This window comes from Prunus avium, chromosome 1 (genome assembly GCF_965620075.1).
Source record: "Prunus avium chromosome 1, drPruAviu1.hap1.1, whole genome shotgun sequence".
NCBI classification, from domain to species: Eukaryota; Viridiplantae; Streptophyta; class Magnoliopsida; order Rosales; family Rosaceae; genus Prunus; species Prunus avium.
This window is the reverse complement of record NC_142284.1, coordinates 15461542-15473884: the sequence shown is the minus strand read 5'-3', so window position 1 is coordinate 15473884 and position 12343 is coordinate 15461542. Positions and strand designations below refer to the sequence as shown.

The window sequence follows — 12343 nt, the reverse complement described above, 5'->3', positions numbered from 1 at the left end:
GTCTGCAACTAGCCTTGGAAAAAGGTATTAGGGATGTAATCATTGAAATGGACTCCGCTGTCGCTATGAACCTTTGCCTGCAGCCTTCTCTGCTTGGTTTGCACCCTTTGGCAGCCTTGGTTGATAGCTGCTGTGAACTGATGAGAAAAATTGGTCATTGCACCCTCACACATGTGTATAGAGAGAAGAATAGAGTTGCTGACTGTCTTGCCAAATGGAGCTATAACTTGGATATGGGCTTGTTCATTCTTGACAAGGCTCCTAGTTGGGTCAGTTCTTGTCGAGCTGATGATGCTTTAGGTATTCCTAAAGCTAGATTGGTCTGTTTAGACCAGGGTGAATAGTTTCTTTTGTTTTGGGGTGTTTACCCCCCTACTTGAAAAAGAAGCAATTGATGTATAGTTTAACCATAACTTAACATTAGAACCTTAACCCTTTTGCATATGATTTTAAGTTGTGCTACGGCCTTAGGCGTGGGAGCACATGTAGAGAGGCTAGTTTATAAGAAATTAGGGGCTATGGCACCGGCCTCAATGTTTTTCTCTTAAATAGCCATGAAATCACTTAAGTTAAATTTTTATTAGCGCTTTATAATTAAAGATGACATACAGTTACTTCTTGAAACTGCTGTGCCACTTAAAATCTACACAACACAATTTAATTTATCAATCTACCACAATGGCTATATAACACCGGCTATTTGATGTTCCATCATAGTGATAATACTGAAGAAATTAAATATAGCAAACACATTCAAATGTTGAAATAATACATATCCACTGAATCAAGCACAATCTAACAGTGAAGTACGTACAAAAGCAAAAGCGATTCTCTAGTCTAGTAGGAAATGGCATTGGGGTGGCCAAGTAAGACAAGGCTCTCTACAAAAAAATCCATTCTGTCCCCTCGATGAGTTCTCTGGTTCTGCCAATTGTAAAAGTTCATCAGTGAAGGCGAAGGTGGAGTTTTACGGAAATCAAGCATAAACACGTGTTCGTGATTGACGTTAACCAAGAGAGAAAAAAGAATACTGTGCCATAGAATAAGTATACAATTTGGTCCAGGATTCCACTACACCATACTCTTCCATGACCCACAAGTGAAGTTGAGCCTGAGAACTTGCGATGAACATAGTGCTACACTCGATCAAGGCAACGGACCCCTTATGTTTTGAAATCCATACGTGGCAGTCCACGTTTGGATATTCTATTATTCTCACACTCACACCTTGAGGCATCATTATCTCGCCAAATAATTCAGAAAGGACACAATGACAAGGTCCTTCCCTCTTCGTTCACGGAGTCGAACCCAATGCAGCGCATCATTGACAACAGCCCAGTAAGAGAAAAGCCAGTTAGCAGCGACGTCAAACCCAAAATATATGTAGGAGCTGACGTGGTAAGGGTTTTCCAGGAGCCTCTGGCTAAGGAGTAAATCTCAACCGCAACTAGGGTAAAATCATCACTCACACATCTCAAAACCTTATAGTCGTTGGTGTGAGAATCATAGCCAAAGAAGTGACGAACGATGTTATAATTTTTTAGGTTTACAATAAAATTAGGCCTAGGCAACCCCACATACCTTCTAATTGAAGGGTTCCAAATAAAGATGTCATTCCCAGCTTTGTGGTCCTTAGTACAAGTAAGGCATACAAGCCCGTTACGAGTTTGGACCATGGCGAAACCAGTGTTTTCGTTCAAAATTGGTGGATTCATAAGCTCGGTAACAGCAGCACCACCAGGTAACGCAGGGTTAAGGTAAAGGATATCCCCATAACACGACAACAAGTTAAGCTTGGTGTGATTTTCCAGCAGAAGAAGTTGACAACCATCGACGATTTGGTGGTTGGATTGGAATGATAATTTGCGGCTGAGATGGGCGTCAATGAAGTTACATCTTTTGATCAGGAAACTCCATGACTTGCACACCGCAGTGCACCTGATTAAAGATTTGGCCGGCAACCTCAGGAGGATTTCACGTACAATTTCTTCAGGAATGTAGGTGAGTTTTGACGAAGATGTGGAGTCCATCTCTCCGTAGTCAGTTTCCCGGGATCAATGAGAAGAAGAGACTGGTGGTGTTTCGATTTTCTAAAATCTAGTTCTTATACGATATAGGCCGATGTACGGAAATACCGGTGCAAGAGAGTTGATAAAACTCTCATAGCCTTTTAATTTTAATTGATATCAAGTTATAGAATCACAAGTCTACTAGAAATATATCCCAACCATCCAAATTGTACTAGGAATTGAAAATTATAATCATGGTTCGTTTGGTCTCTAGGATTGGATATCTTACTAAATTTAAAGTTTTTATTTATTTATGGAATATGAGGTATTTTTTAAGGAAGGTAAATGTGAATGACTTTTCATTTTGGGATTAAGAGGGTAGGTTAATGATCTTTCATTACTTGGGCCGTTTGGATTGTGAATTTTGGGAGGAGGGATTTGGATTTGAGAGGTCCAAATCCAAATCATACAGTCTACGCTAATTTTTAGTAAATAAATTTGGCATCACTATTTGATAGGCCGAAATGTAAAGGGTTTCCAATTGTTTTAAACCAAGAAATTTGAGTGAATTTCACATTTGGGATGTACCTATCTCCTCTCTTCTCTATTTTAATGTGGTGTAGATGTAGATCTATTTGTTATGATTTATGTGTAGATGGATTGAGTCTTGTTGTTTGATTTTTCATTTCTGGATGCAATTTCTTTTCTGATATAATTTTTGGTTCTGGTTGCTGAGAAAAAGTGGGAAAGTGGAAGGAAATTGCAGTTTTTGATTTAGTTTGTATGTTCAATGATTGGAAATTGCAGGAAACAATTCTTTATACTATTGGAATGAGAATTCACTGGTAGGCTTCTGAGATATATGATCCTCCCACACCAAAACAACTCATATTGTGTTGGAAGGTTTGGCATTTCCAAATGGGTTACAACTTTTAAATATTTATTCAAAAATCTATTTTACATGACGTACTATACAAAAAGCTCATACAGAGTCTATTTGTAGAAAAAAACTCAAAACTAGTCACTTGTCATTTTCTTTTCTAATTGGTTCTTAGTGTGTTAAAATTTTATAAGAACCAATTAGAAAATAACACGTGGTTAGTTTTGAGTTTTTCACTCCAAACCTTCCTTCTCTTTATTGAAACCACCAACTGCAGGTAATTAATGAATCTGAGTTGATAGAGCTTTGTTAATTTCAAGTTAGGGTTTTTTTTCTTTCTTTTTCTTAGTACAAGCTTGGCGTTTATATAGGCATCATAATTCCAAATTCTACCAAAATAAAAAAGTAAAATAAAAACCAGGCCTTAACCTATGGTTGTCATAAATTCATATATATGGTTGGGTCGCTCTCTCGTTTCTATGAGGAGAGAAAAGTCTTGACAGCTAGGGTTTCTTCCTTGTTTCCCACGAAAGAGTCTTGGTCCTCTACATGTTTCATGAAATAGTCTCTCCTAGTGCTCTCCAGATGGGTTGGATGATCATGTTGTTGAGAAATAGGGTTGGACATAAACTGCTAATGGAATCACACACGATGACTACAATTTAAAAACTAAAACAACAATAACCAAGTGTGATTTCGGGTCCAAGCACAATGACCAAAGTTTTAAAATGTTTGGGTGGCCAGAGAATATTTCTCTAAGTTTTAATTTAATTCTAAATTGCAAACATGGGCTTGGGCCCCACTCTTCACCCGAGTTCGAATCCCTTCTCCGTTGTTTAGATTAATTTAAAGTAGAATATCGTTTGTATAAAAAATAAAAATAAAAATTCTAAATATGGGTGCCCAAAGAACAAACTGAAAATATTCAGCACAGCAACAATATTTGGCACCTTGGCAATGGGCTTCAGAAATTTTACTGGGCAATTAGTGTGGTTTTGGAATTTCTGACTATATCAAGGGTTATCTTTGGAATTTTATCTTTGGAATTTTCAGAGACTTAACTAAGGTTGATTTTCTATCTTATTAAGGGCTCATTTGAGCGTGTTTCTAGATATGCCAATAATCAATTTTATGGAGAATCACTTCTTCAAATAATCACTTAAGTAGTTTTAAGTGATTCTATGAAAAATCAGAGGTGATTCTCTAAAATCACTTAAAGTGATTATATGGAGAATCACATGAAAGGTGCTTGTTTCTCCCCAGAAGTGATTTTGAAATCCAGTTATAAATATAAACAAAATACTAAAAAGTGTTTCAGCCTTTTTAACCAAAAATTTGCTTTTTAACATGAAAATTAGACTTGAATGTGTCTAGAAATGAAGACTATTAAAGAAAAGAAACAGAGAAAAGGAAGGTAGAACTACCAAAACAAAAAGGTTGGGGGCTAAGCTGAGTCCAATTCAAGGAGAACAAGTTCCTAAACCCAACGGAAATGGAAATGGAAATGGAAATGGCCTCGGCACTATGTTTGCACATAAAATTGGATAATCAACGGCAACATTTCATATTGTGAAATCATTATAACGGCAACATCCCAATAACATTTGATGTACTCAATTTCAACCTGAATGAATCCAAACATTCTTTTGGGCCTAGTATATTTTAGAGTAAATACAGCCTAGCTTCATAAACCCATCAGAGTATAACTTAAGTTCAGACACACAAGAAAATACCTCCTGACCTGGTTGAATACAAAAGAAAAAGAAAAAAAAAGGGAAGAAAGAAACCTCACAAAAGATCCTACTGACTGGCTCCGAGCCTCCTTGAGTTACATCCCTGTCATACCTTTCTTTCCACATATATCAAACTCATTTCATCTTTGTGTCCCTTATTCTATCAAGGAAGTACATACCTTCCCTGCACCCCAAAGAATTGTTGTGAGCTTTTTCTTATTAAAAGAATGTGGGGTCTGACCTCTTGTCTTAGATACATTGGAATGAAAGGAAAACAATTTAATGAAACAGGAGGATGAGAGGGGATAGAAAATTTAAACCGACTGAGTTTCCCCGCACCAAAATCGAGTGTAGCTGTAGAATATGAAATTGTATCTGGCTCTCAAGATTGCACTGCCAACCTCTGAAGATGCTCAAAGAAAACTTGAAGGCTTACATCATCTGTGAAGATTACATCTGAACCCGCAGCCATCTCGTGGGCGTTATTATATGTTGCCGACGGGTTCAACTTTGCTAACAAGAATCTTGCCTACAGATCATGACAATAGAAAATAAGACCAGATAGGTATCCCATGAGAGAGAGAGAGAGAGAGAGAGAGAGAGAGGGGTGGGGTGAAGTGATTCTTGGCCAATAGCAAAGATTTCACAATTAAAACTCAAACAAATTAATCCACCTAAATTAATTAAGTAAGATCAACAGTTAATCACTAGCAAAGGTTTACTACATGAACATAGCACTAACATTTGAGTAACTATTTTCTTTGCTGACCTTGAACTTTTTGGTTACAAAACAGTCTAATAACAATCTTAAGACAAGAAACCTTTAATAGACTGTTAAAGTCAGTTTTGGAAATAATTGATTATAAAGACCTAAATGCACGGAATTTACAACAATCCCAAAGAATGGCACCCATGCAAATATAGGGGGCATGAACCTTGCAGCACATTAACAACTGTTACATTTTTCTCATGGCCCTCTCATACCAATAACAAGGTAAAGACCAAACCGCCATTACCGGTTGACCATTACTTTTCATTTGTAACTTATAACAAATTTTAAATCGTGCCCAGACTCAAACTATTAACTCTGCAATTAGGGAAATAGGCAAATGAAAATAAGATACTAAGAATAGTTTAAAAACCTGCGAGCCATGCTGATCGCACACCACCAATCTAGGAACAGGGAACCGGTCCCGAATGATTGACTGTGTATCATCATGAGGAGCTTGCAATAATTGTGCAAATGCCTGAAAACATACATACATATGTATAAATATATGAATATAATTAGTTGGGACAATATCAGACATTGCACAACAGAAGTCAGGGGAATCACAAATAAAGCATGCATACCTGGTGTTCTGGCTGATTCTGGTATCCCATGTTACGCCACTGTGCTATTGTCATTCCATGGAAAATGACTATACTAAAATACGAATCCAACAAGAGAATCCGGTCTGCTGCAATTGAAGCCACATCCAACAATGCAGGTTGTGGAAGAGAATTAAATGAATATGATATTAATGATGGTTGAATCATGACAGCCGCATTGGTGATATTTTCCCGATTTAACAACACGCGAAAATAGGCAGTTTCATCTGGACTGTTGTTGAAAACCTGCAAACAACCCATTTCGGATCCCAAAGAGGGGTAAAAGGTAATATGTTAGCCACTAGTAAGCAAAATATATCAAGACTAAAAGGATGAAGAGGAAGGGGCAAATCGTGGTCACCTGCACAAATTGCGAACGCCTGAGATTAAACATAAATTGAGGGAATAATGAAAAACATGGATTTAAAGTAAAGGATGACGGATCATCTTTTCGATAGTCACCAAATTTGGAACAGAGACGAATGAGTCCCCGATCCAACCATCGTGTAGCATCGAAAGATTCCTGGATAAAACAAAGGAAAATATTTTTTTAGACTTCTATGTTTGAAAAGTCACAACAAAAATATCAATTAAGAATTCGTTGGTGAAGAACCAAGAAACACTAGTGATCTACAATATTCATAATGAGGAAGTGCATACCCGTAAATTATGTTAAGAGTTTTGTAAAACAGAATCAATGAAATGAAAGAGACAATAAAAAATTTTAAAATATAGAGAAATCCTCTGATAAAATTTTAGGGCATAAATAACGATGTCCTTCATATAGGTCCCAAAATGTAGGATAATGAGTGCCATATAGGTCCAACTGTAGGATAGTGAGTGCCATATAGGTCCTAAATGTAGGATAGTGAGTGCACCAAACATTAAGCCTTCATTATTTCTGTTTTGGAAACTCCCAGTGTCAGTTAGTCCAAAATTGTGAGATATGAACATCAAAAAGAGGAAAAGAGATGTAACAGACACGTACAAGATAAAAGAAGATGAGAATGGTTGTAAAATACCTCTGTCTCCATTTTCAAGGAGGTTTTTCTTGCCATTACTACAGCAGCAGTCTCTTGGTCAAATCCTTGAACCAATTCCTGTTAGGTCAAAATTCTTGTGTGTCAGTGATATCCTTTCAATCAATGCACTTCTGAAACATCTTGGAAGAAAATGTATCTATGAAACAAGGGTATATGAGCTAAAGGGGTCCAAATGGTATTGAAAACCCTCAGTAATTAATAAGAAATTACTGTTTTAAGAAAATTTGTGTCATAAGAAAACATATCACGCCAAAGAAAATAAGGCTCCTATTTAATGGCCAAGTATTTCATAGCAGCGTTAACAAGAAAATATACAAACGACAATTCAACCACTCAATTGACCAATCAACGTGCCAGAGCATGGCAGCCACATAGGACACATACTGAACATGAACATGACACAGTTCCTTTTTGGCGATCTGAAACAAACATTTGCAACATTGAAGAACGAATGAACTAATAAATATTACTATTTATCCAAACATGTCTATTCATTCTTGTACCACGAAAAAAAATAATCACGATCCCGCCAATTTTTTTGTAATTTTCACACAACAGTGATGAAACCATATTATATAGTTATATAATACACTTATATTCTTTCTCTATTACCCAACTCTTATTTGAATACATAAAAGGAAATGCATAAAAAATAGTAAACAGGAAAAGTGAAGCCTTATTTGGTCATTTGGAGGAAGTGATAGAGGGAAAATTATCTCAAAAAAACTTTGCAGCTTCTATTCCTACATTCACATCTTGCTAATGAAAGTTACATGTGAAAAACCTTTGCAGCTTGTGTTCCACTAGGACATGCCCAGTAAGAAAGTACATGTGTGTGCCAGTATGCATGTGTCACAGCACAATCATACAACATAAACAAGGAATGCCCAAGGGAAAAGGTAAATTCAAAAAAACCAAGCTTCACCGGAACATGCTATTACAATGGCTATAGTTATTTACAAAAATATGTTCTAACAAAAGATGACATATAAACTGAAATGACCTCTGAGCTAACAGTGCTATCTATCCATCGTCTAGTAATTGTTGTTACTCGTAGCATCATTTGACCTTCGGGGTTTTGAAAACTGCAATTACAAAAGTGACCAACGAAACTCAAGTCACATTCCTAGTAGAAATAACAAAACACAATTTTTACCAAAGATCACCATAAGATGTTTTCATCGCTCGTGATACAATCTTCATGCATACCTTGTAAGAAACTGCAAATACAATTGCGGATTTACAGCTCCTGGTGTATTTGACTGATCACTAGATGAAAGATCAAAGAAAACTGTCAAGCAAGTACTCTTGTCAAGGCCACACATTTTCCAAGCTGTTGTATTCCCCTCCCCTATAGCAGTATCAGCAACAGCAGGTCCTTTCTGCCAGGTTTGCAAAATTAACATCAAACTCCACAAACACAAGCCTTATCCAAATAAATTTCATTGATTGTAACTATACCATTAATGAAGATACAAAGAAAGTTCTAAATGACCAAATTGCCTAACCTTCTCCAACGATGTGCAAGGTCCAATGATGCCCTGAATTTTGATGTCCTTTGAACAGTTGATCTCAAGTGTACCACTGATACAAATAATTTTCAGTAATGATATTGACATATATAATTAGAGTTTAAAGAGAATTCGTTAAAAGAAAAAGTCGAAGCATAAACAAGAGTTGGAAAAGATACAAGGATTTTTTTTACATGTGTTAATGCACATGAACAAGGCATTGGATATTATAAATACCTAACCTAAGGGCTGACAAGCTAACGGCTCTTAAAGCAATGGCAACCTTGTCATTGCATATCAAGCAGCCTTTCTCCATAACGAAATTCAGACCCAGCATCATAAATACAGAAACCAACTGTGCGGCTCAAACTAGATTATGGTATTACAATGCTAATCACCACTCACTACCTTACGCACCTTCACTCTCATATGTCATATCTATGCTGAAGGTGTATCAGAAAAACTAATAAGTTACAAGAATCACATTCAATACAACATATGAGAACAATTCAAATTCAACTATATTGTTAGCATCACAACTTTTTAGTTGATTACCAAACAAAAATACGGAGCTCAAAATGTGAACAAAGAAACCTCAAAAGGTTAATTATGAACTCACTTGAAACAAAGGCCAAGCGACTGTTCCCCTTCTTCAAAAACACGCTTGAAAGAGTCTTTGAATACAGAATGACCGAAACTTTCTGCCAGAACAACAAGTCCACCGGTTTTTTCAATGGCAACTTTCATTTCTGCAACCCCAACCTATACAATACAATACATTTGAGCCAATGCAAAACCAAACACAATCCAAGTGCATCAAGATTAAAACAAAGGAAAACTGATATCATTTTACAGCTTTGCATGTGATCATTAACATATTTAGACAAATAGCCAAAAATCAAGGTCATACCCCTATCACCCTTTTGTTCTCATGTAGGTTTCAGTTCATAGAGTACCTATATACAGTACGAATAATACTGTATTTTAGTTAGTAATTTCATATCGCCATGAGGAAGAAGGGCCACGGCTAGATTCAAACTTTTAACCGTTTCAAATGTCCAATAAAACCTTTACCTGTCCGCTAGAGGACAGCCAACCCAACAGATCACAATATCCCAGCCTAACAAGCAGCATAAGTGAGACCGTACCTCAAGTGACCTCTGATATTTTGACTACAAATTTGTCTATTACATGATAAGTTCAAGAACATATTTGCTTTATAGAAGGCATTACATTGTTTGTACTAAAAGAAAAACATATTTGCTCATTTGATTCTAACAATGAATCACAAACAGTTCGCTCATGCATCAGGCAAGTGAAAGACAGATTGAGAAATGCCAGTGTCCCATGAAACAACAGAAATGAAACAAATCCAAACCAAATCAACCATGCTAACCAAGTGCAAACAGGAACATGAGCACTAGTTCGTCTTTGGTTGGGGTTTAGTATCTATAACACAAATATTTGTTTAATTGCTGATCTCAATATGACAGTGTGAAACAGTCCAAAAATGCAGGAATAATGACTGAATCAAAAGACTGAACAAGACAGACCTGATCCAGTGCAGATGCAAACAGGTCTAAGACATGACCCTGGCTAACCAGCTGCTTCGCAAGACCATCATAAAATTTGATTGCTTTCTTAAAGTATGGTGCTGCATCCTTATCCAGATCTTTATGGGAACGTACTGGTTCTGATAAATCTTTGGATACAATCTGCATAATTTTCACAAAATCAATATCTTCTCATCCGGAATTTGGGAAAAATTACATCGCTTCCATTTATTTAATTAAGAGATCATAAGCACGTGATGGCCCATGTCCTTCAATATTACTACACTCCGTAATGCACAAAAATTGTAGATTTGCAAAGTAATTACTAATTAGAAAGACGTAAATTTTACAATTGCACCTCATCCCAGAAAAGCAATCACCACAATTTAAAAGGTCATCTGCGAAAAGAGGTCGTGCATTTGGAAAGCAATTAAGACCAGCAAAAGAAAAACAATTTTGCATATCTGAATAATCAGGAGCATAGACATGTGTAATAACCTAAACTGAGGCTGATCACAAATACCGTTAACTTTTGTAATGATAAACATTTAGATTAACATTTGCATGCAAGAACATCAAACTACAAAGCAAACAGAAAGATAAGGTTTTTACCGCGCCAGGCCCTTCTGTGCATGGCCCCCCAACCAACGCTACAATGCGTGCCCCCGTTCCAGGCACACAAGCTCCAAGCAAACCGGCTGCAACGCTCAACGCCACTCCTGTGCACCGGGACGACCGATTTCCAGGTGGCACAGGCCACTGGTCGCTTTGCAATTCATCCAACAACTGAAAATTCAAAACAATTCAAACCCAATTATCAGAAATGAACAATTAATTTCACAATTTAATAAAATCACTGACACAACGCAAGCCGATCCATTCAAGCCCCTACCGTATTAAGAGTGTATTCACAGTCCGAAGCAGGCAACAAGAAACGGGTCACACCCGCATTAGGAAACCCATTTTGAACCCCCTTCGGCTGGTACCCTCCACCAACCGGACCAGGTCTCCGGCCCAAAACGCCGAGACCCAATTGCTCCAAAACCTGTTCTTTCGAAATCTCCTTACTCCCCCGAAAGACATACACTTTGGACAAATCAGAGAACCCCAATTCATGAACCTGAACTTGGGTCCCATACGACAAAAATCCAACAAGCGCATTATCGGGCAACAACCCAATTGCTCTCTTGAGCGCCGATTTGACGTAACCCATCTCCTCCTCGATCATACACGTGTCAAGCACGAAGACGAAGACCGGCGATGGCAGAGATTGAGGGGCGGCTGAATCGGCCGGCAGAGCATACTGGAGGGTTGTGTACTGAGGGTAGAGCTCGCCAGGGAGGTTGGTCTCGGAGATCGCGGCGTAGTGAGGCGGGAAGTGATTACGCTGGTAGCAGAAAGGGCAGATCCAGATCTTGGCGGTGAAGTCGACGCGCGAGAAGGGGTTGAGGGCGGCGGAGCAGGTCTTGCAGCGCAGCGGCGCGTATGGGAGCGTGGGGATGTCGGGGTGGGCCCGGATCGGGGAGATGCAGGCGGCGAGTGGGATCACGCACTTGCTGGCCTCCACCTTGGTGCGTGGCCAAACGTTCCACGTCATCCGCACTCCGTCGATCCCTTCCGGGTCTGTGTTCGCCATCTCCGACATTTCTTATGAGTCTCAGCTCCTCAAAATACGAATTTTTTTGGTGGGTTTTGGGGTTTGATCGGATTGGAATTGGAATTCGAAGTGTGCCTTTGTTTTTCTGATTTTTTTTGAGTTTTTTTATTTTTTTTCTGGGGAGAGAGGAGGAGAGTGGAGAGAGGGGGCGACGACCCCTTGAGAAAGGAGAGAGAAAAGGGGTCACCGCAATTCGCAAGGGAGAGACAGAGAGAGAGGGGAGAGGAGAGAGACTCTGAATTGTCGAAGAAATTGGAAGTTGGTTTGTTATGTTGTGGAGTGAGTGTTTAAGAGATGGATGGGTTTCAAAGGCGATGAATCTGAATCAGGAATGTTACAAATTTACTTGTGTAGGAGCGTGCCTGCCGTTTTTTGTTTGGCCTCCTCAAAGGTTACTAGGTAGGAAGAAATTTCTTTCTCTATACTAGTTTTACCCCTAGGCTAGTTTTAAAACGATCAAAACATTTATTTTATTTAAAACAATTATTTTCTTTTTATTAATGATTTTTTACACATATTTTGAGTGATAGTTTTGCCTTTTTTACATAGAATTATTTTGTATTTAGGACTTCTAAGAGCAGTTTCA

The 12343-nt window shown here is 38.1% G+C and overlaps 2 protein-coding genes across 3 annotated transcripts; both read right to left on the bottom strand.

Annotated features, from left to right (window-relative positions):
- Positions 1-1256: 1256 nt before the first annotated feature.
- LOC110771309 (F-box/kelch-repeat protein At3g23880-like) lies at positions 1257-2030 on the bottom strand. The gene has a single exon (XM_021975589.1). It carries the CDS (start codon positions 2028-2030, stop codon positions 1257-1259), a length of 774 nt encoding a protein of 257 aa, XP_021831281.1.
- A 2399-nt stretch (positions 2031-4429) lies between these two features.
- Positions 4430-12125, bottom strand: LOC110771308 (protein transport protein SEC23 E). 2 transcript variants are annotated; one of them, XM_021975588.2, is made up of 13 exons: positions 10993-12125; positions 10713-10886; positions 10101-10262; positions 9167-9309; positions 8545-8620; positions 8246-8418; positions 8040-8121; positions 7016-7093; positions 6355-6516; positions 5976-6239; positions 5765-5869; positions 4962-5151; positions 4430-4806 (listed from the first exon to the last, which is right to left on the bottom strand). In XM_021975588.2, exons 1-12 carry the CDS (start codon positions 11743-11745, stop codon positions 5005-5007), a joined length of 2319 nt encoding a protein of 772 aa, XP_021831280.1. In that variant the 5' UTR covers positions 11746-12125; the 3' UTR covers positions 4430-4806; positions 4962-5004. The 2 variants fall into 2 exon arrangements, with proteins under 2 accessions (XP_021831280.1, XP_021831279.1); XM_021975587.2 differs by having other exon boundaries at positions 4430-5151; positions 10993-12124.
- Between the last annotated feature and the right edge of the window lie 218 nt (positions 12126-12343).

What these genes read in the sequence shown, in the direction of transcription:
- LOC110771309 (XM_021975589.1), bottom strand. Translation starts at nt 2,030, where the DNA reads ATGGACTCCACATCTTCGTCAAAACTCACCTACATTCCTGAAGAAATT.
- LOC110771308 (XM_021975588.2), bottom strand. Translation starts at nt 11,745, where the DNA reads ATGTCGGAGATGGCGAACACAGACCCGGAAGGGATCGACGGAGTGCGG. An exon ending in GTGAATACACTCTTAATACG is followed by an intron (nt 10,887 to 10,992) that starts GTAGGGGCTTGA and finishes TTGAATTTTCAG; the next exon opens with TTGTTGGATGAATTGCAAAG. An exon ending in ATAGCACTGTTAGCTCAGAG is followed by an intron (nt 7,094 to 8,039) that starts GTCATTTCAGTT and finishes TTGACCTAACAG; the next exon opens with GAATTGGTTCAAGGATTTGA.